Raw genomic sequence first — 26,428 nt, forward strand, 5'->3', positions numbered from 1 at the left:
ATTTTCTAGAAATCAAATTGGCTTTGCTCATAGGCCTGTGAGTTGTCTACATATTAGTGCACATCAGTGTTTGCAACAGTTAAAGATTAGTGGTCTGTAGGGGTAAATGATGTGCTAAATGAGGGCAATGCAGGTTAGGGCTAGTAGGACTACCTCTTTTTTTTTTTCTGCGTGTGAATTGGACCCTTGGGTCCTGCAAATATGAGCGCGTTCCCAGCAGTGAGCCACACGGGGCGCTGCTGCTCGCCCTAACCCCGGACGCTTGACGGAATATTCAAAGTTTCTGAAAAAGCTCGCAGCACAGCAGGGACCGGTGGAGCAGAGAGTTGAGCAGTAGTCGTGGGCCTTAAAAGAGCTCCCAAGTTGCAAAGAAGACTTTAGGGTGGGGGCTGACGCTGGAGGTGTGATGAAGCTGTCTGTCAGCGGGCCAGCGCTCCCTCCAACATCCTCCCATCTCACACAGCGGAGGCGCGCGGGGAAAGGGTGGGAGCCCGGTGCCCGGTGTGTGCGTGCTTGCAAGCGAGTGCGTGTGTGGTGTCAGAGCACCAGGGGGAAAGAGTGTGTGTGTGTGTGTGGGGGGGGGGGGGGGGGGGATACACGCCCAGTGTCAGAGAGGAGTTGAGAGAGACGCGGAGCGGAAAGAAAGGAAGAGTTGAGTGAGAGAGGAGGAGAGAGAGAGATCTCGACGGAGAGGAGTTGAGAGAGGGAGAGAGACGCGGAGCGGAAAGAAAGGAAGAGTTGAGTGAGAGAGGAGGAGAGAGAGAGGGGAGGAGAGCTCCGTCTCTCCCGGTGCACTTGGCAGTCTAGTTGCGGGCTGCTGTGCTGTTGCTGTCGTGGCGTGGCTGGTAGCGCCAGGCGGGGAACTTCACCACACTGGAGCCCGGAGTCCCACTCTCTCACCTGCGCAGTTCGGAGCTGCCATGGGTCTCTCGCCAGGATTTACTGTCCTAATTGTTCTGCCGGCCTTCCTGCTGCACACCAGCGGCCTTTACATCGCCAGTAGCGTTGGTGAGTACAGTACAGTTAAACGTGGTCAGTGTTTATACTCCGTATCTGATGATCTCTTATCAGCGGGGCTCCTCAAGCGCTCCCTGGAAGTCTGCCTCTCATCGCCAGCGGCACTGTCCGGTCCCTTCTCAGCGGGTTTTAATGTTGACCATGCTTGTTCAGTTCTTTGCAAATAACACAATTTTGCAACTTCTAAGTGTCCTGCTGTTGTGCTTGCACTTTTCGAGGGACCTTCAGCGGTGCAGGCGGATTTGTTTTTTCCTTATGCGGGGGATCATTTTATGTGAGGTGTAAAGAGGCATCAGATGCACACGTTTACAGTCGGATTTTTGCAGGGAAGTAGCCTGCCGTTATCTTATTTGGCCGCCGTCGCAGCTATCGATCTGTCACAGGACGCTGGAGTCGGATGTCAGCCTATTGATCACCCTATTATCAAATAGTTCCTCCGACGCTGAACTTCAAGAAATATTAACAGAGTGTTGATTTCATCAGTCAGCAAACTTTATAAATGAGGGCTACATACAGGTGATAGAATAACTGTCTGACTCAGTGACACTGACACCAGAAAAATGGCCTTGGCTCACAGTGTGTGTTAGTAGGCGCGCGGGCGCTGGGAGCGTCTCTCAGGTTGCCTGCAGAAGGTACCTGAATTGTCACTGTCACGTGTGAACGACAAAATATTTTGTTCACAGAAAATGTCAGAAGCAGGAGCTCTGTTTGTGTGCCAGTTAAAAACGCAGACTCTCTTGAGAAATCGATATCATGAGGTGGATGCTTGCAAAATAAAATCCAGCGTGAAACATGAGAAGATGTGTCAGTTTTAATGAAAGGATCAGCTTTTGGATTTGCTTCAGGATTTGCTTTTGGCATGTTTAGTCGGTGTAGAGTTTGAAGAAAACGTTTTTTTTTTTTTTGGGGGGGGGGGGGGGTCGTCTCGGATCGTGCAGATTGATGGTGATAATAAAAGCATGAGAAAGCCGCAATTAGCACCTTGATCTTTTACCGGCTTTCCTGTTGACGGTGGAAGGGCACAGAAGGTGTCAGGAGCGCAGAGCGCACTGCTGAGGCTGCCGTTTCCAAACGCACACAGCCGAGCACCAGGGTCGCCTCCGGGTTCATGGGTGGGGCTATGTGTGTGCGCGCGCGCTTGTGTGCATGTGTGGAAAGGTTACTTCTAATATTTCATTTAATGTTGTGTTCCCTTTATGCTATTTGGAATAAGGAATAATAATTCCATGGCGGTCTTGACATTTTTTAAAACCCTTCTTTTTCCTCCCTCCTCTTTTTTTCCATCCTCTTGCTCACCCTCTGTTTATCCCTCATTCCTCTCCCATGACGTCTCCTCCTCTCCATTCTATGGTTTTCCTTTTCTTATCATGCACCTCTCCTCATCATCATCATCATCACTTTCCACATGTACACATCTGTCTCACACAATAACATTCTTTCCCCCTCTCTCATGTCCTCTTACCCCCATCTTCCCACCAAACGCAACTGCCCTTCTCCTAGACTCCCTGCAGCATGTCCTGGGGGAGTATGGACTGGTTAGGCCAATCAGTGTGGATGCAGAGGGCCGCTTTCTGTCACACGCCGTCTCGGCTGGCCGTGTGGCAGGAGGGCAGTCCCGTAGGCGCCGGAGGAGGGAGGTAGGAGAAGGCAACGGCGAGTGGGAAGAACCAGGAGCTGAGGAGGACCAAGAGCACATGGCCCGTCAGGAAAGGCTTTACTACAATGTCACTGTCTTCGGCCGGGAGTTCCACTTGCGTCTGCACCACAACGCCAGGCTGGTGGCCCCCGGAGCCAAGATGGAGTGGCATGATGACAGTGAAAGCATTCGGTACTCTGAGCCACTGCACGATGAATGCCTGTATGTGGGGGACATCACCGACACACCAGGAGCCACTGTGGCCATCAGCAACTGTGACGGCCTGGTGAGTGGACTTCCCGTCTTATCTGTGCTCTTCTTTGGCTTCCGCAGTGTTCACAGGGCTTGCTAAAGAGGCAACTGTGGACAGAGTGACATCAAGGGGTAGAAGCAGAAAGTGTTCTTTCTGTTTCACCCACAAGCTCAGTTTGTCCAGCAGTCAACCTTATCTGTTTTCCTCCACATTGGTTACAACACTTGGCCTGTCATGAGAAATACCTGAGTCATGATTTCATCTCTTTGTTCTCTGTCATTTTTAATTTGTAAAATGGGGGTGGGGGGGTGTTAATTAACGGATTACTCAGATTTTTCTCAGGTAACCTTTGAGTTTAAGGGTAGTATTTTACAGTCTTGTATTACACAATGTTACAAGGATAGCAGACAAATTGACACTGCAACGACATTCAAATTGAATTTGCGGCCATTGAATATTTTGGCTGCACAACAGTTGCTCAAAAAGCCTGCATTGTGAACGCTTTTAATAGAGCTGATGATGGATTGAAGAAAAAGGGAAGGAGATGGGAAACAGTTGGTGAATTACTGTCAGTAAGGGAGCGAAGTGAGATGTAGACAGTGTGAAGACTGTGTGCAGGAACTGAGATGAGAAGATGCAGAGAGACCGAGACCAGGGCGCGAGGATGAATGTGAGATAAGCCTCAGGGCAGAGGCAAAATAGGCAAGTAAATACAGGGAAATATGCATGAAAAGCAGATATTCAGGGAATGTTGAGATTGTGGGGAGGAGCTCCCTTCATTAGGAAAAGTGTTCATTAGTCAACCGCATCAGCCCACCACTGGAGCTGAGCAGCAGCAACTGGATCTGTTTAGGGTTGAGGGCACTGGGGACCGAGCGAGCAGCTGAGGGAGCAGGCAAGGAGCCAAGACAGCACCGGCCTGACATGTCCGTTTAGCTTGATACAAGCCAGAGGCAACTCACTGCTGTTGCTTCTTGCTCCTGAACTGTCATTTCAGGGCCTCGTAGCAATCTCTAATAGAGGTTACTGTCGAGGTATAGCTGTAATAGATCACAGATCAGTCAGTACCAATCACTGGTTTGTTGACTGCACTCCTGTTCCAGATTTAGAAAGGACCTTTTCACATGTTTTAGTTTGTCAGGAATACACTGACATATCGATGTGCATGCTGAAACAGGTTTGTTTGCTATAATCTAGTGTCCTCTGCCTGATTTGCACGATTTGCTGCGTCCTCCACAAGTTTCACACAATACGTGAGGTTTTTCAGTGGCAGAGAGCTGTCCTTGCAGCACTCTTTCATTCAGTCGAGCAAAATCCACACATTTCTGTAGAAATTAAATACCAAGTCACTCCAGTGTCTGATATTTTGGTTGATAAAGGGAAAAAAAAGGTGTGTTGGAAAGGAACATATTACTAATATATTTGGTATAATCATATCTACAGTTTGTCCAACCTCTTAGTGTTCAATGTTTGCTCTTTATTTTACATGTTAAGTTTCAACAGTATACTGATTTAAAACTTATTTCACTGTTTTCATTTAGCTGAACTTAAGCTCAGAAACACATTTAAAAAGAAAGATGGAAAAAATAAACTGCATAAGAATTATAAACGAATCAAGTGATTACTTTCCAAATTAACGAAACGTTTGAACAAATAAAAACCTCTTCGCTGTGCTACATTTCCCCCAAAGCAGCTCCACAAGAAGCTGTCATTTGTGTCAACTCGCCAAAGACACAAACAAGCAGTTTATAGCTTGCTACCTAATTTACTGAAGTCACCTCGCACTGTTAAAGCTCCAAATGAATTCAGGCTCATTTTAAGGAACATTAAACAAGAATAACTTTCAAATAACATTTAAAGAGGGACCACTTGGGTCAGACTCGTTTTAAAGTCAAGTTTGTTGAGGCTGTTTTCATCATGCAATCTCGGCTATCACGTCTCTTTGAAATTGCTGGCAGAATACATTTAATATTAAGTTGCATTAAAACTTGATGTCATGGCATTGCATTTTAATGGCATGCAACTTCAGTCACATTTTGTGTCTTGTCTGCGCTTTTACGCTCTTCATATGTCATTTTAAAGCATCAACACACTAAGTGACAGACTAAGTGAAATGAAATGAGGAGGGTGAGCATTTAAATTCTGTGCTGGATGTCATCTCGTGAGAGGACGTGGCATAAAATGACATGCATACAATGAACAAAAAAAAAATGCAGCACGACTCAGTAAGTTACACGGTGTTCCGTGCAACCCAGAGTTACATATGTACTCATTTCATCTCCCAGATTTGGATATGTTGGAGGACATCAGTTTTGTTTAAAAACAAATGCATAAAAGACATTCCTCAAAATTCTAAAAAAGAATAATAATTCTAATAATAATAATAATTAATAATAATAATAATATTGATGATGCCATTCTAAATCCAGCACAGCCAAGCAGGACCACCCTGCACTGAAATACCATCTTACAATAATGTGCAAACTGAGCTGTGTGTGTGAGATCTTTTTTATTTTTATTTCATTTATATTTTCTTTAATACACAGCAAAATTAAATTAAATTGCTGCAGAAACAGTGTCTGTGTGTTTTTTTTATATGTGTGAAGAACGGGGTGCAGCATGAATCAAACATAATAGTAACTCATAAGCATAGTGGGCCTCCACTTTGTTTACGAATGTCAGTGTGTGCAGTCTTGTTCTGTGTGTGTGAACATATCAATATTAGGGAATTACAGCAGGGTTGAATTTCATCTTTTGGTTTAGAAATGGCATTTTCCTGATAATCTATTATCTCTTTCAGCAGAAGAAGAACAGAGAAGCACATGTGTAAATGATTAAATGGTTTGTTAGCTGAATTCTCTTTAGTTGATCGTGCACAAAGGATGAGAGAAAATATCATATTTTGTTTTACAAGTTATAGGAGACAAAACTGAAGATGATAATTAAAAAATGTTGCGTATTCAAAGTTTCTAGTTTTTCTCTAAAACCTTTAGATCCTTTAAATAGTCAAGTTTTAGGATTGGTTTTATCTGGCTGATGCATGCAAATACGAGAAGAGAAACTGTTGCATGGATCCATTTCAGAAAGACCTTTCTTCAATGGTTCAGGTTGAAATTTTAGTCCCTAAAATGAGCCGTCTAACATGTAAAGGTGCACGCATGCTAATGATGCTGTTACGCTGCAAATAGTTTAGCCAAAGGAAGTAAGATTTGGGTGGAGAAATTGTACTAAAACTGGGATCTCATTTCCTGGACTTCGTGTGTTTGTGTGTGCGTGAGCCTCTGGCCATACTTAGAGGCTTTTGCTTCAGTATTTGTTCAGAGAGGGATGTGGAGACTGTTGACTGTGTTGGCCTGATTTTGTGCACATGTGGGTGTGAGGTCAGGTCCGTTCATGCGTGCGTGTGTGTGTGTCTTTTTGGTGTCTCGTGGGGAATTTTAAGTGTCAGCAGAACGCCGTCTTTTCAGAGGACACAAGGACACACAGTGATGGTATGTCAAAGGTTACAACATAATTGCTATTTCTTTTTCAATGACGGAAAATTAAGTGATTATGAGGTCTTAAAGTGCAGACTGGCAAACTGTACACGGTGTGCTTACACCGTTGCATTAATTTTCCCTTTGAAAATGGTTTAATTTGCATCAGGAAAATCAGCTCCAACTGTCTGAAGCTTGTTTTGTTTTGATGCAGGTCAGTACTTCTATTCCTGGTCGGCCCTGTTTATGAGAGCGTGTAGATCGAGCATGTTCTGGAAGCTCTCTGTTAAGTTTCTCGCTCACGTAGTCGGGATTTGACAAGGTGACGCAGCCTTATCCTTGAAGTAGACAAAGCACAAACAGAATAAGACATTCCGTTGAGAATTATAAGTATTATACTGTAAGTGACTGATTCAGTTTCTTTTCACCCAATAAATGAGAAGAATGTTGAGCAGCCAATCAGAAGAAATGCAGAGTGGATGGACAAAAGACACATGATCTTAACTCTCCACATATTTCACCAGGATATCTTTAACTTTGAAAGAAAGCATATATATATATATATATACATATATAAATATCTGTAGATACATCGTAATGTGAGAACTGTGAGGCAAAACATTCCATAATAACCAGTAATCCTCAGAATAATATGGCTAACCTTGACTAATAGATGAAATTAAATTGCCGCACTTGCTGCAGATAACACACACATGTTTTGCAATTAGCTGACACATTCTCTCATTGTGGTGCCCCTCTTCCAGATACCTATCTCTTGTGTGAGGCTTTGTCTTCCAGATGGGCCTCAGCAACTGAAGTAATCAGCAGGTCCTGAATAATGGCGTGGCAGTTATAGGTTACCGTGGGAACAGAGGGTTGTACGGGTCTATGAAGCCAGTGGGCGTGCACACAGGCCAACGATCCAGCAGGATGACAAGTGATGATCATGTTTTTAACAGAGGAAGTGTTTCACTTGTCATTTCGGGTTTTACTCCCAACAATCCAGGTGGAAGCACACCTGGATAACGATTTACAGCCGCGATGTACGTCTCACTTGCATGTCATAAAACTCGGTGCATGCGTGCATCAAATGCAGAGGCAGATGCCAAGAAAAAGCAAAGTTTCTGTAGACCGTCTGTACCTTGCTGCATGACAAAAACGAGTGCATGCATTTCTCTTGTTGTCGCCACCTCTCGCTCTGTCTCTGTTTTTTTTGGCCAGCAGCGGTAGCAACACGCAGGAGAGCTCTCCTAATGATGGTATTAAAAGAGTCAGGGAAATGACAGAGAAGGCGAAAGACAAAGAATGTGGCAGACAGCTTTTTTGCTTCCTGACACCCACAGATTCATCGCTCCGGCAAAAACGAAAGAGACAGCGAGAGACAGTGTTCCTTTAGTGAGCCGTCTTCGTCTGTTTTTAGCAACAGCTCTGCTCCTAAGCATGCATCAGACAAGTGGTGTTGAGGGTGGAGGGTATTGCCCGCTGTCTTTGCAGAAAAAGTTTAAGACCAAGGCGCTTTGTGAATGCTATGCAAATTGTGTGGCTGTCAAGAATGTTAGCAAGTCATTTGCCCCGATTTTAAACATTTCTGCTCTATGTATATTCTGCCATATTGTTTTCATGCATGTGCTCATTGTCCATGTTGTCCAACATCAGAAAGAAATGCCAAAGTGTTGACAGATATGTATTGATTCATTTTCTTCTTTTTTTTTGTTGACTTATTCCACCTGGAGTTGCCATTTTTAAAAGAAATTTCCAGGCACTGAAGAGGCTCTCCATTAGGCCAGTACTATAACCAAAATGAATGGAGCAACATATTTGGCTGACTTGCAAATTAAAACTTTTAGTCGATGGGTTATACATTAGCATTATTGATTGGCACCCCTGAAACGGCAGCTTATTCTCCAGAAATTGCCTGTTTTTTGTGTGAAAATGACTCCTTTCTGCATTCTTCAATATGTCTTGTGTTTTTTGGCATGACAGTAGTCAACAGTGGTAGCACATTGAAAAATTCACTGTGATTCCGTTTGGTTAATCTGATTGGTTGAAATATACTTGTGACTTTGATAAATCAATGCTTCAGCCAATATCCTGTTGAGTAGGTTTTGAAAAAGTACTTTTTCAAATAGTTACTGTTTATGTGAAACGAACCATCTGGTATCAGGTAACTGCAATTGTAGAGCTGTTAGCGCAGTCCAAACCAGTCACAGCCATATTTGCTGTGACTGGTTTGGACTGAAGCATAAGGCGGCTGCATCAGAGACAATAAAGATTGATCTAATAAGCAGAAACCTGAGGAAGGTGACGCAAACAAATCCTAGTGGCAGAAGCAGTTTGTTGTCTATATGATTTGACATGTGAGTAAGCCCAGTTGATCGTGTCATTATGCTTATTTGAGATAATTGTGATCATGGTGGCACCACCGTTATTGTCTTCTATCCACTGTTGTAGCATATCTTTCACGTACCGCTTTTGTTTAAAACAGACTTTTTAAAAAATTTGTATTCCTGTATTAATTTCTAATAAATGACTAGTCAGCTTGTAGTATAATGGTGGTATAGAAATGATTAGAGACCAATAATTGTTAATCACGTGAATTTGTATGACAAATGATCTACTACCAAAACGAAAAAAAATGACAGCCCTACATTTGTATATTTCCATCTCAAAAATGAGCCACAACGCTTTTTTTTTTCTTTAATGGTCAAAATCACCTCAGGTGAGGGAAAAAATTCTTGTAATTCTGGATTTCAAAAATGCACTTCCAAAAGAATAACTGAGACACGATCACAGTCCGAGTCTGTAGATATTTTTCAGAAGTTTGAGGGCTTATGAGGTTAAATACTGTATACTGCTAAAATCATTTTAATCAGCCGAATTCTCATCTTATTTACTGTTATGCCGTGACTATAACAAATTCAAAATGAAAGTGTGTAAAGTTGCATAATATTAGAAAGTGGTAAATATGCTTTTGCACACACCCAATTCGGTGCCAGCTGAGAGCTCAATCATATGAGAGTGTGTCAACAGAGGAGGGGGGACCACTCACAATAATAACCCTGTAACGACAATAAATACCAGCGACATGGAGACTTGCATCAGCCATGCCCGTGGAATACACTCAGTCATTACCTCCGCATTAAAAGTCAATAGAGAAGGCAGCCCAGGGCCAGGCCAACCCATTCATCCATCCAGCCTACCCAGCATTTAAGCCTGCTCAGGCGTAACAGCTCACTGGGCCCTACAGTGTGTTATTCCACCCCGGGTCACACGATAAGCAGCTCTCAACTGTAATCAGCTCAAATTGAAATGATGACATCAATTACAGCACAGCGCACAGCTGTTATTGACCCTAGCTCTCCCTGGCCATGTAGAGTCGACTATGAGTGGACTGAAAAAAAAAAATAAAATCCCAGGAGCAAGGCCTGCAGGAACCGCAGGGCTGGATGGAGGGCCTGGTGCGGAGGAGAGACCAGCCTGTATGAATGAAAAGACAAGACAGCAAGAGAGAAAGAAAAATACTCTCAGTATCTGATTGCAGGTTCCACCCTGCAGTGTAGCTCCACTCAAACATACAATTACTCAATCTAGAGCTATTATCAGAATCACAGGAGGAGAGGGAGCGAGAGGGATAGAGTCAGGCAGATAGTAAACCAGGAATGCTACGCAGAGCAAACGAGTGCTTTTACCAGAGCTGTGATTACTGCCGCTCACTCACTGCACTTAACCAGCCCCCTTGCCTCTTTTTCCTCTCGCTCGCTGTCATTCACACAGCGCTGGCTCACTTTATTTGAGTGGCTGAAATAACAGGATTCACCAAAGAGAAAAAAAAAACAGCGGAACCCCAACAATTTTAGGGAAACACCTCCGCGATGACACGATACCAGCTGGTTATTTTCATAACCATAGAAATCTGCAGATGATGTCACTATGGGGATGAAATCGTGCACGGCACTTGTCACAGTGATGTCATGACTATTTGTTAGTGCCGCAATGACACAGTGATGAAAGGATTCTAGAAATCAGGCCTCATGTGGTTTTCTTAAACAAACATGCTACTTCTAAACAGCTTGACCAGCTGTAATGACTTCATGATAGAAAGGTCTCTGTCCTGTTATGAGTGCTGATTCTCCAGCCAGGAAAGTGATGGGACATCAAAAAGGCGAGGCACAAATTAGGGATTGAATAATTAGGGATCGCAATAAGGAGAGCATTACAGAGTCAAGATATGATTCAGTTTAAATCAGTTCAATTGAATGATATTTTATTAATACTAAAAGGAAGTTATATTGTTGCAACATGATAAATCAATAATTGAACAAAGAGTCATCATAAATAAGCATTGTGTAAGGCTATTCTTACAGGCATGAATGACCTCCTCCACTGGTCCTTATTGCAGTGGACCTGAAAAAGCCATAATTTCTAGGTGCAGATGGGGAAAAAAATATATAGCATCACATAAAGAAAATAGTCCAAGAAAAGAAAATACAACAATAAAGAAGTCTAACTTCTCCTTTTTTTTTTTCAATGTTTTCTTGTCTGCTTGACAACCACCAGTCAGCCTATCAGTCCCTGAGGCTGCAGGGCCATGCAGGGAACTGATCGATGCTCGCCACATCAGCAGTTCTGTGGGTCCCTGCAGCCTCTGTGAAGCTTCTTGGAAACTGAATGAGACCCCCCCCCCCCCCCCCCCCCCATACATTGTTCCGCCATCTTAACAAGGCTTCGGACTGACCAGGACTATGTTTCCATGGGTCACACTGTTTCACGTCCCTTCCAGGTGATATAGAAAGGCAGAGCAGTAGGGAACAGCAGCATCGTAACACCTACTCACAACTCAATAAGTGTGGGGTAATCTTAATCATCATGTAGAATTTAGCTTCATAGTCTGCCTTTACCCAATCTAAGGTCTCTTCCCAGCTTTAGGAAGCTAGAATGCTTTTTTTTTTTTGACTGGTCATGGATATTTTATGTTTGCCAGCTGCTTTCACTGCATATGCTTTTAGTCCTAGCCTCTTTTTGCTGTAGCTCAGCAGGAAGAGCAGTTGTCAGCCAATCAGAGGGTGGTCAGGTTGATTCCCGGCATACCTGGACCACATGTCAAAGTGTCCTTGGGCAAGGCACTGAGCCCCACGTTGCCTCCGATGGGTCCAATCGTGTGTGAATGTGTGTAAACCCTGTCTAGCCTGTGACAATGTAAAGACTAAGACATGCTGCATGAGTTTGTCTTTGAATGGATGAATGGGGCTTGTAATGTAAAAGCACTTTGAGTGCTCATCAAGACTAGAAAAGCGCTGCAAACATCCAGTCCATTTACTATATTCTGGTTGTTGTTGTTCTTTATTGTTTGCATTTTCTGTTTGCATCCTCCTTGATGGAGCAGAGTCTGTGTGTGTCTGTTTAACTCTCTGCTTGCATACAGCATCTATGGATAAAAATCCTTTTGCTTGTTGCAGCTAAGAATCGCACCTCATAACAGAAACTCACACCCTCCTCATCATACCAAGGCTTCCTGTTTTTGTTTTCTGCAATAGAGAAATGATCACTCTTTCCTTCCCGGTGTATTATTTTTGGGGGTTTTGCTTGTGTATAAGGACCTCGGGAATTGTTACAGTACCAGCATATGTAATATATTATATAATAATATATTGTATTCTAATAACTGACTATGTGGGGGCTGGAGTGAAGCTGCAGAAACAAAGAAACACATCTAGTGCTTTGATCAGTGTGACTGATTGTCTGCCAACGTGTACATGGAAAGCTTTGGATACTGCCTGGCAATTATATAATCTGTTTGCCAAGATGTAATGGAGTCTTTGAGATGACCTTATCCACGTAAAACATATGTGTTAGTTTAAAATTGGGCCCCCAAGGTGTGCTGGATGTATCCTCTGAATCAACGACAAGGCCAAGCAGTTGAAGAAAAAATAAAGTTAGACATTTTCAAATCAGTTTGTATCAATATTTATTTCAATAGGAATTTGGAAACTCACTCTGTGGCGTCTGAGGTTGAGTTTAACTTAAAATTCTGAGGAAAGCAAAAGATTCAGAACAGGAAAACTGACAAAGAATTGTGTCAGCTGCAAGCAGAAAATCAATTAAATGGATAAATCCTAAGAAATAAGAAAACATCATAAATCCTGTCAGAGTAAATCATTTTTTAATCCTACTGCATGAAATGTTTACAGCTGGAAAGCTCCATTAGCTATACCCACTTAATCCTGAAGAGCATCACAGGGGGGCCGGAGAAATCCCAGTTCACTTTGGGGGGGGTGGGTGGGGTGAGGGACACCCTGGACAGGTCAGCAGTCCATCACAACTGACAGTGACGGACGTCCCTGGGCGATCACATTCTCACCAAATGGACAATTTAGAATCACCAGTGTTGCCCATTTTCATCCCTACACTATGGGATTTTTACTTCAATGGTATCAAGTTTCTATCTTCAGTCATTCCTCATCTGCGCTACATTTTATACTAGGAGGTAACTAGTAATTAAACTTAAGAGTTTTAAACATTTTTAAACATCTCCATAAGATGTTTTCATGTGTGACAAGACACAAGCTAAATCACAATCCGCCATCCTTGCTGTAGTTGAGGATTGCGACTTCAAATGTACCACCTACAGTCTTAGAAAGGCGAGGTCAGGCAGCCTGTATGTTGAAGGAACCAGTCCTGACTACTCACTATGGGAAGCTTTACAGCTTGTTTATATGTCCTGTGAGGAACCAGTGAAATGAGAAGCTGGCACAAGCATGAGGAGAAGTTATCAAAAGTTAAGCAGCCTGTTGTGTTCTGGTGTTGTTGTGAAAATCAGATTCTGTAAGCCTGTGTATGACACAAAGATGTTAAAGTACAATAGAAGTGGATTCAGTTTTTTTTGAGAAATTGTACCATCCCATCAAAAGTAGGGGGAGGGTGTGCAGTCTTTAATTTTGGGACGACTGAAGTTTGCCACTTAATTATAAAGTCTGATGCTGCTCCAACCAACTCACCATCTGGTGAGTTAGTGGCACAGAGGACAAGGAGCAGCTCTGCAGATGACAGGGATGTGAATGTGAGTCTGAGGGCTGATCATTCTGTTATTTCTGATCCACTCATGTGTAATGGGAATATAACTAAATACTGTGGAAAATGGAGGTGGCTTTGTGGTTTACTACAAAGTCTAAACTTACAAAATTTCAACATTTGAAACAAACTAATAAACATATGTTCAATGAGAGCATTTGTGTTGGAATGTATTGGTATCAGGTGATATAAAAATGCAGGTATCGGAATTGGTTCTGAACCAATTTTTGTTTTAGTTTTATCCATCTTCTGTGGGTATTTCTTATTTCTTGTGGGTATTTGTATTTCTTTCCCAACCAAAGCTTACTTAAGCAGTGGATAATGGTTCTGGTGCTCTGCTCAACTTTGTGTTGCCAGTCAAGCAAAAAAATGTCTGCTCTGAATATTCTCCACCATTGTTCTGCATCATTTCTGCTGTTTTCTTTACTTAGAAATGTCACTGTAAATGTCACTACAGTCTCATGAAACTGCCACAAAAAAGTAAATTAGTAAGTCTTGCATCCTGACTACGACTTATTCGGTTTAAACTTCACTCGGTTTTAAAATGTAGCTTCAAGGTGAAACCATCTCAGAATGGATTTAGCTTGCGATTGTCACCTACCATGTGGAAAAGCCTTTAACTAGCATGCCAGCTAAATTCATCATCTCCCGATGCTCATTTTGTATAATTGGCTGCCCATTGATCAAAAACTTGGATAGGAAACTACAAAAAATGGCATGTGTTCAGGTAATATCATTGTGAATGCCGGGATGCAGCTTATCAAGGAAGAACTTTGCACTGTGATAAGACTAGAAGTGTTACTCACTTTATATGTCAGTGGTTTTAATATTTTTTCTAAGTTTGAATACCTCATGGCATGTTTTTCCATGTTTTCTGCTTACACATCATCCAAAGCTAAATGTTTTAGTATTGTATGTTTTTGTATTTTTAAGAAGATCGAACTTGTTTTATTCAGCAGTCTCAAACTTTAGCTCGTCAGACCATTTTCAACAACCTTTCACTTATGCATCGCAGTAAGTATAGGCAGGATTTTCTTTTAGGCGGTGCGCGCCCATGGGAGCTAGAGCGTGCATGTTAACCAATGAAGCTGTTGCGCTACAAGGAACAAGTGCTTTTCTAGTACTTTTCAGAGCACGGTACTTTGTTTTTGCTTTAAAGATATTTCAAAGAACCTGTGTTGTTGATTGTTGGGGCAAGTTGACCTTTTTCAGCTTACCCAAAGATCCAGTAGTCTTGGATGAGTGGATGCAGTGTGTTTTTTACCGGCCAGCAACATGGTCGGGAAAAGTTTTTTACTTTTTCGCTACACTTGTTAAATGACAGTTTAATGAACAGGAACCAGTATGATGCTGGCTTTGAGAGAGCAAGAGAGAGGGTATGAAACTGCTCAAACACTAAAAGGGCATAAATCTGAACCACAGGCAGTGAGTGAAACAGTTTCAAATGTCTGCATTGTGTTGGCATCGTACAAATATCACGGTTACGCTGAGTAAAAAGGCAGCCAACGGTGCTTTATGTTAATAGATTTGTACACAAGACAACTGTACGTATTCATTTGTTACTTCTACAAATTCTCAGAAACATGGAGTTACTCATACATACGACTGTTACTTAGGCAGTATTCAGTTGGCATTCAGTTGGTTGCAATTTGCATATTAAACCACTAGATGTCACTACATCCAACACACATACATGTCAGGTTAAATCTTACTAAACCTGACTTATTAAATTAAATCAATGAAACACATTACATTTTCTTAATTTCTTTTCTCATACATTTTCTTTATTGATCTCTGTTTATTTAGTTAATTCACTAATATTTTAACCCTCATATTAGCAACTCCAAGATCCTTCAGTCTCCCTAGAAAGTGGAAAGAAAAGCCTCACAGGGATCAATAAAGAATCAGGTTAATACAGTAGTTTGCTGTTTCCTACTGTAGCTTGTATGTTTGCATTTGTTTTAGTGCTTTTTAGGTCTCTCTGCTAATTTTTCGAGGAAGATGTCAGAAAAATGTAGTTTCTGTCTGTGATTGATTTAAAGTAATTAAGTGCAAGATTAAGTGCAAAAATTATAAAATAATCCCCTTAATCTGTTATTGGTTGGTTATAATTATGGTCATGGTCATATGGATTCTATGCTGATCTACACACTTACACAGTGGGGTGTGATTTGGTTGATATGATGGACTGCATCACTTTTTTTTTTCTTCTCACAAGCTAATCCTTTGCTTCTTCCTTTCCCTCAAGTTGACTCTCAGACATAAACACACTGGGGAGAAGCGACTTATTGTCAGGTTGTGCTCCGTCTCCGCAGTTAATTTTTAATCCACTTTCTACCATTGTTTTCTATCCACTCCTACACACACAATCGCCGTCTTCCTGACTGCGATTGAGAAGCTCTTGGCTGGCCCAAAGTGGGGATCCACGTAGCCCCCACAACAGCCAAATCTGGGGTTATTGCAGCATGGTGAGAGGGCAGAAGATGGCTGGACGAGGGGCAGTTTGGATGAGCATTTGAAATACATTTGAAAAAAGATAGCTGATGGAGAAACCGAGCAGAAAGGGGATATGTTTTCTATCTTTGTTTTATACGCTCTTCTCCCAGCAGCAGGGTTTTTTGCTCTCAGGGCGGGTGTGGCTGCAGCTGACTCTGATGCGATGTGATGGGGCTCTTCTCTCTGTCCTTTTTGCTTGTGTGTGACAGCATGAAGCCATCACTGTGAACACAACATTTACCTCTTTCTCTTTTCCCAGCTCATCTTTTTGTTTCTCTCTCCAGCTGTGAAAAAAAAATACAAATAATATCAGACATTTCTGAGACTAACTTTAGTGCCCTTCCTCTCTTTGTGTTTGCACTGTGTGTGCGTGGGGTAGAAAAGACGTGTTTTCTGTGTTATCCTTGACATTTTTTTTTCAGTTCAGCTGAGCATGAACGACCAGTATTTGTGGCAGAAGCACAACCAATAAGGAATACCATCTATTCAATTATGAATCCCCTGAAGAAGATTTGATCAATAAACGGACCAGCAGAGACTACACACACTGTCTTTACTGTTCAAGTATTGCACAGATGTCAGGTAACATTTGGTCTTTAATTTCTGTGAACTACATTTTCCTAATATTTAAAAAGTTTTTGCAGCATACACATTGCTTCTGAGAAATGTGCTTCCACTTTTTCCCATCCGCTCTGTGTTAAACTGCGGTTGTCTTTGGTCAAGAAATTTCAAAGCTAGGGGTCAGATACAGTGACCATTCAGTCTTCCACTGTACACAGGCTGTTCGAGGCCTCTGTTTCCTGATACCACAGATATTTTTCTGGTCGTTTTGTGCAGCTTCAGGCTTTCCTGCTGCAGTGAGCACCAAGGCCAGTTATCAGATGTAAAGGGACCATTCAGACTGCTCATACACTTGTTCTCGAAGTATGAAGTATTTAGCTGTCAGAGACTACCGATTGTTATTGCCAACTTTCAAGGATTAGGCCTCACTCAGCCCAGCAGGCCTTTTGACAAGCTACTTTTAAGTCCACATGCCATCTTTAGATCAGAAAAAAGCCTACTTGTTGAGTAAATGTGAATCTAGTAAGCTCAAATTCTTTTACTATTGATTTATAATGCTGAAATGGAGATTTCAGCATACATTTTTACCCAGATTTACATTTAAATCCCTGTTCTTTAGGATGATTTTGCTCGGTGTTAGTCACCCACAATATTTTCATTAGCTGGGTTTCTATCCAGTTGCAAAGCAAATTTGGAGCAAACGTTTAAAAGATTACTCTGCAGAAAATATGCCTCAGACTTGTTTCTATTACCTGGTTGAATGATGTTGGCTGCAGGTAGGGTGTAGGTTAAATTGCACATGACTGTCATGGCTAAAGAAAAACAAAACTTAAGAAAAACCTTATAATTGATTTTCAAATAATCATTTCGAAAGGTTGTGAGACAGAATAAGTAAGAGGTTATAAAAAGAAGAGTCAAACCAAGAAGATGCTATACCAAAACTCATATATCACTTGAGCGCTAACACAAGACAGCCCATTGTGATTTATTCAGGTAACTGTTCAATCTTAACTTTTGAGTTAAAGAAAAAAAAACATTCCATCTTCGTCAGAGCAGTGGCACGGCCTGTAACACTCCACAGAGTTTTTAACCAAACTGGTCAAAACAGTTTAGCGGGTTGCAGACAGTCATACATATGATCACTACAAAAGAATCATTGGGGTGTTTACAGTGCAATACAGAATCATGGAATCGCAAGATTTTTTCTCATCTCTTATTGATTATATAGTGACAATGTGAAGTGATTAAACTTAATCCAATCAAGCAACCTGCTGACTGAATTTGTGCAGATAGCGCGATCGTTCTAGGGCACGTTAAAGTTAGAGAAAGGTGCTTAGATTAGGGGAATTTTTTGTGTGTGAAGCATTTTTTTTTTTGTTCCTTCTCCTTCCTCCACTGCTCCATCCATCGTTATCTCCCTTTGCCCTCTCCCTCCTTCCCGCTATAGTGCATAGAGGTCATGGCTCCGACTGAGCCACAAGCTGTTGTTGCCTTAAACTGACGACTCTACCTCGGCGAGCCCAGTTTATCATGTTATTCTCAAGCTCTGCATGAGGAAGATCCCACACACACTCACAGTTTTAATCCTGCAAAAAGATCAAATAAAATAAAAGATTTTGGTTACTTCGTGGAACTTTTCACAACAGTGAGGACTGGGAATAATTATGTTTGCTTTAAGGTGAAAGATGAAAGAGTCTATTTTGATGATTAAATATTTGATTCTATCATGTTTTTGCACATCCACAGATAAAATGGCAAGTAGACAAAGTGCCTTTTGTTTAAAACATACTTTGGCTTTACTGATGCACTATAACATCCAGACCCCTTTAATAGCACCCAGATGTTCACATTTTGATCCTCCTTGTGGCTTTTGATCCAGCGGGAATTCTACCAGTTAAGACAGACTAAAAGACGGACTTACTGAAGTGATGTATAATGGCATCTTGCATGCATCACAATACTCTGTTTAAAATAATTTTATGAATATTACCCGATAATTTCCCCAATGTTTACACTGCAGGTAGACTATTATTCAATTACTTGGGATGAAAAAGGTAAAGGAGGGCAAATGATCTCTCAGAGAGAGAGGTGCAACTTTAACGTGTCGCCCCAGTCACAAGCTGTTGAGTCCCAAAAGGTACGATTCTTACCTGTTATGTGGTCTTTGAGCATTGCTGAATGTTAATTTGTTTATTAATGGAAATTCAGTTCTTTGGTGATTTTCTCTTTTACGCTTGGTAACGGGAACTTTTCTTCTATTCATGTCAAAAATATGCTTCCCTGCATGCCGGAGAAATCCCAGCGAATTTTTAAAGGATTCTCCAATACAAAAGTACCAATACATTTAAAGACAGTAGTAAAAGTCATGAGAAAATACTTGAAAACATCGAGGGGTTTTGATTTCTGTAAATGGCTTTTGCATTTCGAAAGAAATGCGACTGCTGGGATCTTTGCTCGTGGAATGTTTACTTTGTTTACTCTCATTTCGTCTCAAAAGCTGCCGGACATTTCAGCTGTCTTTTTTTAGTAAGCTGTCTCTGAAGCTCATCTCTCAGTGTCTAGAGAAGGAGGGGGTGGGTGAAGCAGGGGTTGGGGTAATTTGGTTAGAGGAGGTAACTATGAGATATGGTGGGGAGGAAGGCAGGCTTTTTGACACAGCCACTCGCTGGTGCTGTGCTGTGATGTATAATGGCAATACGAGTGAGCTTGCAGAAAGCAGAATGGCCTGCACAAACTACACACACGTGCGTGCACGTGCACACAGTAAATTGCAAACACATCGAACCTATAGGCTTTCTGATTACCATATGAAGTACAGTGCGTCCTCGGGATTAAGGTGAGTGTTTGATCGCTGTGAAAGTGTTAGATGAAAAAGAAGGACGTGGAGGACGTCTCTCGGCAAAATTACATGAAATCCTTTTTTTCACAAAGAGCTCAGGTCATTTGTGCTCTCTTTCAGAATATGATAGTTTAAGTGGCTTTTGCTGAAGCCCGACCAGCCGCGCTCAGCTCAAAGCAGGAGTAAAAAAGGGGCTGATTTTCTCCCAGACAAAATGATTGTGTTAAAACTGAGGCTGTTGACTCTGCTTTCAGGCCCTAGTAATTGGGGGCAATAGAGGAGTGTGGTGTTCCCCCTGTAGATTAAATCTCTGGTTTGGATCTGAAGTGGTGCGAATTACAGTATTCATAGAGAGAATGATGCACATGTGTGCCAGTGAATCTGTTTGTGTGATGGATTATGGACGCACAAGGAGCGGTTGGACTCCCCAGTGATTGTCAGTCAGTTTGATAGTTTACCTCCTCTTTCATTTTTCTGGTGGTGTGTCTTCTCTGTGGAGACGATGTATAAATGTTATTTTCTTTTTAAAAATGTTCAGATGCGTGACACGTGCTACTCGTAGATGTGGGATTAGCGATATCTGTTCCCAGCTGAAGATCAGATATTGGATTGTAGATGCCGTGTAGATGTGTCAACGTTTTAATTGGCTCCCCACAAATGTATGCAGTAAAACAAACACTCATGCATGTATTCACACACCTGCACGCCCTCGGGCTACGTACATCCTCCACCTTTCCTCTGTGTCTGCTATATGTGCATGCATATCCGCTGCATATTTAATTGCATATACATGCTGTTCAAGAAGAGACACGAGAAAAGGAACAAGAGGACACATTGTTTTCCAAAGGTTTTAATATTTAACAGTGTGAGGTAGTTTAATAGAATAAAAACAGTAGTTAAAATAACTTTTTCTCAGTCTTTTGTTCAGATTGCATCGTTGCTTAAAGTTATCAAGGACAATAAGCTGAAAGACTCTGACAATTTGAGATCTCTGGATGAGAAGGTCGTTCCTATGTGTCTATTAGTTGATATGACAACACTGTGCTTTTACTCTATGTCAAATCAGTGGTTTAGCAGACCAGTCTCATGGTCATGTGAAATTGGAATCAAATGAAAATCCTTGTATTTTTTCAGATCAGATCAGTGCTGTGCATTGTTTTAGTAACACCTGTCACAGCTATCAAGGTAATTCTATTCAGATTCACTGGCCTGCTCCATCTTTGTGTCTCTTGCAGGTTTCACTAGACTATTTCACTAAACTTAACCAAGTAGTGTTGCTTTTAAATGGCTAAATCTGACCAGGAGGTTAAGGTGCCCGAACGTGACCAAAAAGTAATCCAGAGAAGCAGTAAATAGAAAAAAATAAAACTAAATTAAAGCTTATAATAAAGTTAAGCGCAAAAATAAGTCGCCTAATTAATTTGTGTTACTCCATTATCACACTCCTCCAGCCTTCAAACATGGCCTTTTCCCACCTGTTAAAACTGGTAAACACTAATTTCATTAAGAGACAGTCCTCTTACATCTAGTTATTTTCATGTCCATGTAAATGTTTTTTTTCCTACCTTCTTTTCTTTGGAAAGGTTTCATGCTCTGCTGTAAGACAGTTTTTGGTTACATGCATATAAACTGATACTGTAATTGAACAATATTTGAACATTAAAGTTGTCCCGATATCAAAATGCTCCTGACAAGCACTTCTCACTACATTTTTCTCGAGCAGCACTGACCACTAATTAATTTATCATGAACTGAAGCTATTTACATCAAGATATAAGATACTATGAATAGAAAGACTAAACATATGCTCCAGTCTAGAAAACATACCTGCACTTATGAAGCAAATCCATCCATTTCTCCGGGTTTTGTTGTAAATTTATTCTCTTTGTGTATCCGTGTGCATGTTTGCACGTTATCTCACGTTTTCATGGGATGGAACTCTATGAAGCACTAATTCTGCAGTATGTTTTACAGACTACTCACACGCACTAAAGCTGCACATTCTTAGCATTATTTTGCTTTAAAGTTTTCTATTGCTTCTTGAATAAATGTTCAGTTTAATCAAATCACTTATAAAATCTTTTCAACAGTAAAGTTTTTACATCAGTGTGAGTTTAACTATTGTAATTCACATTGAATTTACAGTTAACTTTATAAGACATTTATTATATTAGTTATCAGTATTAGATTAAGCCTCAGTTGACCTTGAATGGTGGGATTTTGAAACAAGATTTTAAAGACTGATTTTTCAAGATTAAAATGCATTGAGTAAAGTGTGACAGATCCATAGTTATGCATGCCTTTACTTTTATTTTTCCTGTCCCTTTTGACCACCATAGGCCATATATCTTCTAGCATAGACTTGAAAGAGTTTTTCCAAAGAAGATCTTATGTCAGTTATTGGAGTGAGGGCCATCATATAATTTTAAATTGTTTTTTCTAAAGACTTAGGACCTAAACGTGGTTTTGCGAACACATGTTTAGATGTTATAGCATGTTCCCGCCATTTGGAGGCAGACGTGGAAATATGTGGAACAAGTTGAAGAGAAGTTGAAGTTGATGTGAAACTAGGTGCTAAAATAATGAAGATTGTCTTGTGCAGCTGTTGTCTGAACTTCTCACCTATGCTTCTTCACTGCTGTTCATGAGATGAAAGCAGTTTTTGTGACTGTTAGCTTCTTGGAAGACTGCGTGCAAGCCTGTTTGCATTAGTTAAACACACATAATCCTTCAATCTGTGCAGGATGAGATTAATGCAGAAAACTAATTGCTCGAACTTCAGAAAGCCTTTAGAACTATTGCTCAGAATCCCTTTAAGAGTTTACAAGAAAGTTTAGTTTGTCAATATATATACACACATATATACTGCACCATATATTTACCAGCCCCTTTCGATTTTTCTTGTTTTGTACATTTGACTTTGTTGGTTCCAAAATATTTCAAGTATTTCTGACAGTTGAAGAGGAAAGCAATCTCTCCCCTTGTGTCTCTCAAGCAGAGCCTGGAGCATGCCTGGGAATATTCTCTTTCAATTTGTGTTTGAGTGCTATGAATGCAATGGTGATGGCAGATGCCCTCCTTTGTCATGGAAACGCCAATTTTTAATCTGGGGTCTTTAAATGTATCACATCAGCTAACTAACTCAGTGACTAATGCATGCAGCCTGTTATGATAGATGCATCTGAGATGTCTGTCGCATCTGCACATGCACTTAATGTATTGGATGAAGAGGTGTGCAAAGAGGTAGAATACCATAAGCTGATCTGCAAAGAAAAAAGCAACACCCAGATTTTGTATCACCTTTGTCTGTGTTACTATTGTTATATAGCCAACATGCTGATGTTTAATGTAAAGTGTTAACTGAGATGAGGAGGGGATTCACTTTGCTCTCATCATACATTTATATACATATGAATATATATATATATTTATATATATATATATAACAAGATTATCATATTTTATGAAAAGATTATGAAAACCAACTTTTCACATTTGACATAAAGGATTTGGGTTGTGACTGTAAAGTTTGATTTTATGTTTAATTTCAGCCTGTTTTACAGTTACAGTCAAATGGGGGTTCAGAGAAACTTAAACAAGCAGCTGTTAAGGTTAAGTAAAACTGTGCCCTTGATTGTGTAATTTTTGACATGAAGATGTGAACGTCGACAAACTAGACTTTGGCCACACCCATTTTTCTACATTTTCACAGGCGGCTCCCGTGGTATCCTTGGCTACCGCTGGTAACCTTGGTGATACCGGTGGAGATATGCTGCAGTCAGTGGGCGTTGCCAGGGCGTGATATGAAAGCATAGCTGGAGCGGTGTGTGTATGCATGTTTATGTGTGTTCTTGTCTGAGATCCTGATAGCAGCCTCTGCCAGAGCCTTCATTTTGACATATCCTTTGATGACGGCATTGGCATTCGAGCAGCCACGCACGCACACACGCGCACACACACACACACACACACACACAAGAGAGGGGAAGGGGAAGAGATCGAGGGAAAGCTGTGAAATATAAAACAGGAGCATCCAAGTTCAGGTACACTCTTGCATAAACATCTATTAATTAATAGTGGGAGCCAGCAGCTTGTGAAGAAATATGCTATTAAGAGTGTGTGTGTGTTTTTTTTTTTCAAATAGTTTATATACTCCAGGACTCATCCTTCTGTATGTGATTTATGGCCAAATAACTGTGCTTCATCAACAGTATTGTATACTTACTGTGTTGGGAAGAGACACAGTTCTATATCTGATAAGCTATTACGACTGGATAATGAAATAATCAATACAGAAATTAGCATCTGGGACTACGTTGGTGTTTCTGCAGTTTCACCTTAGATTGCTGCACTCATTAGAGCACACTGTATCAAATTAAATTAGGATTTCTTTTTTACTTTTTTCTTCTAACTTTTAATATCTCAGATTTTGTTTTTAAGCTGTACTTCACTTCGGCTCTTAAATGCACTACATTTGTGTTTTTCTGTGTGAATTCAATGTGAGTGAGACAAAATAATAAAGTAATTGATACATAGAGTAGAAAAAAAACATGCTTTTATTTGTAGAAACCCTCCCTGTGTTATCTAAGGCGAATGTAGAAGAAACAGCAGAGGGGAGTGGAGGAGATGCCTTTGCAGGGTGAAGCCTGCTTCCCTGAGAGGGTTGAGGCGGAGGCCAGCGATGTTCACTCGTCTGTCGAACACGCACGCTGTCTGTCTTCCACCAGAGAGAGACTCCCTTAGCCTGGGCTGCCTTCATCAACACATTAACAATATGCTGCGGCCAGCATTTTTAACTTACTACAACAAGCCAGAGACGTTATCCAGAGACTGGGCAAAAAGTGGGGAGGAGGTGTGAAGAACTTAGTCACTGGCTGCCGACAAAATCCTTTTTGTTATGTCTATAGCCAGTGACTGTGTAAAAAATCCTCAACCTGGCTTCATCTTCATTTTCCTTCTTTGCTACTTTCACTGATGTCCACCTCCTCCTTTCTTCTCTTTCCACCCTCCCCCAAGAGAAAAAGGGGTCATTAGTTGATTCCCCGCAGGTTCTTTATAATCAAATATTTGACCTAATGAAGGGATTTAATTACTGGTTGCTCAGCACTGGAGGTGTCGGATTACTGCTTCCCCTTTTCATTTTCTCTGCAATTTATCACCATCCTGACAGCAAGGTGTGTGTGTGGGGTCCATGTCAGTGTGAAAATATTCTTTGAAGCAGCATGTTGAAGGAGTGAGTGTGGACCTGTGTACAAATCTGAAGTTAGTTGCCCACTCAAGAGTCTGAAAGCAGACCGGCTTGTTGAAAATGGCATCTAAAGTATGCTAATGCTCACTTTTTTCTTTTTTTGTGCACGAACAGCCACGCTTTGCTTTTCTTTCTGGGAAGTGTCCAAAAAAAAAAGCTTGATGATCATTGCTGCTTGCTATTCAGTTGACAAGGTCAAACAACAAGGACTTAGTTCACTTAAAACACGGGAGCTGCTATGTTTGCAAATCAGCAAAAAAAGTGTCTTTGTGTATGTAAGAGACAGCGTGTATGTATACATGTTTGCTACATAGAAATGTCCCCCATTGTGTAAAAGGAAGCGCAAGCTGATGTGAAAGTCCAGACCATTTAGACTTACCTATGAATTAATAATCAGTCAGTGGAAAAAAGGCAGGTGGTTCAGGATAGAAATTTCTCCTGAAGCCATTCATCTGTAGTTCTTTCTTTTCTTTTCTTTTCCTTTCCATTCTTACATATGCACACAATTTATGGAGAGATTAAGTAGAGAGGGACCCGTCAAACATGGACTTCTAACCTTCGGTTACATGCGAATCGTCTTAGAGCACTGGCTGATAAAATTTTGACAAGAATGCGGTGAAAATACTTGGAAGTGCTTAAAATATAGCATTTGTCATAGAAGACAGACACTACCAACTGTTATTTAACTGCTGTTTACTACTTGAAATGACAAAATCTTCATATTTACTGGTTTACGCTACAAATAGATGTATTGATAGAGTTACAAAAGAACAAATGTTTTCTAGAAAGGCTTTGGCTGGAACACACTGCATGTAAACAAGGTGCACGGGGGCGTTTACAGACCTTTTGCATGATTTCCTTTCACACTCAGTGATTTTAAGTAGATGGCCGAAGTTTTATCTTTTAATTACTCGCTGGTTTACTTTTGAAACATAGCAGCAGTGCTGTGATTAAAAATGAATTCGTTGTGTATTTCCATGTGAACAACTCAATCTCAGGAGCCTATCCCAGCTGCCATTTGGCAAGAGGCGGGGTACACCCTGGATGGGTCGCCAGTCCATCACAGGGCCACACAGAGAAAAACGAGACAAACAGCGTTCACTCCTACAGACAATTTTTAGAGTCACCAATTAACCTGACATGCATGTTGTTGGATGGTGGGAGGAAGCGGGAACCCACGCGTACATGGGCAGAACATGCAAACTCAGGCCGGGATTCAAACCAGGAACCCTCTTGCTAGCCACGCACCACCGTGCAGCCCCAAAAGATATAATGTTCAGTGTAAATACATCTAAGTCTGCATGAGATAATCACAGAGAATTATTGTTCACAGAGGAGAGTCATCATGCTGCTCATAGGGGGCAGTGGATACTGACAAAAAGAGGCAAGAGAGTGGAAAGATCAAGTTATGCTCCACTTCTTCACACCATACAGCCATTTTTTCTGGCTGCCCTATAACAGGCCATGTCTCCACTATCCACTTGAAGTCCCTGAGGCCTGATCTTGTTCTGCATCTCCAGTCTCAGCCTGCTAACCTCGCTAAAGGTTAAGTTATTGTGAGCAAATTTGAAGAATGTGGCAGTTTTCCCAGTATCATTCCCTTTCCCAGGCCTTTTCAGGGATTATTAGGCTAATTTCAGCTAATGTTCAAGTTGATTGATGCATGGCGTTTGTGAATGTGTGTGTCTGTGTACATTAGTTGCCAAAATCCCTTGCTTACAAAACCGCAAAATGTTCCCGACCTACTGACCTCCATGGTACCATGACAACCAGGAGTGTACTGATGTTGTATTGATTTGGTGTGATGCCATACTTTCATCTGCAGACCCATTTA

General features: G+C 41.2%; 1 protein-coding gene across 1 annotated transcript in view; it reads left to right on the top strand.

Annotated features, from left to right (window-relative positions):
- Window positions 1–590: 590 nt before the first annotated feature.
- The window catches only part of LOC140318142 (A disintegrin and metalloproteinase with thrombospondin motifs 2-like), a 124,008-nt gene continuing 98,170 nt past the window's right edge, over window positions 591–26,428 (top strand). Inside the window, exons 1-2 of the mRNA XM_072395836.1 lie at window positions 591–1,008; window positions 2,518–2,939. Coding sequence (XP_072251937.1) covers window positions 921–1,008; window positions 2,518–2,939 — 510 coding nt within the window. The 5' untranslated portion in view covers window positions 591–920. The remainder of the gene's footprint in view (window positions 1,009–2,517; window positions 2,940–26,428) is intronic.

Source organism: Leuresthes tenuis, unplaced genomic scaffold (assembly GCF_036924035.1).
Source record: "Leuresthes tenuis unplaced genomic scaffold, fLeuTen1.0.hap1 SCAF_11, whole genome shotgun sequence".
In the NCBI taxonomy this organism is placed as follows: Eukaryota; Metazoa; Chordata; class Actinopteri; order Atheriniformes; family Atherinopsidae; genus Leuresthes; species Leuresthes tenuis.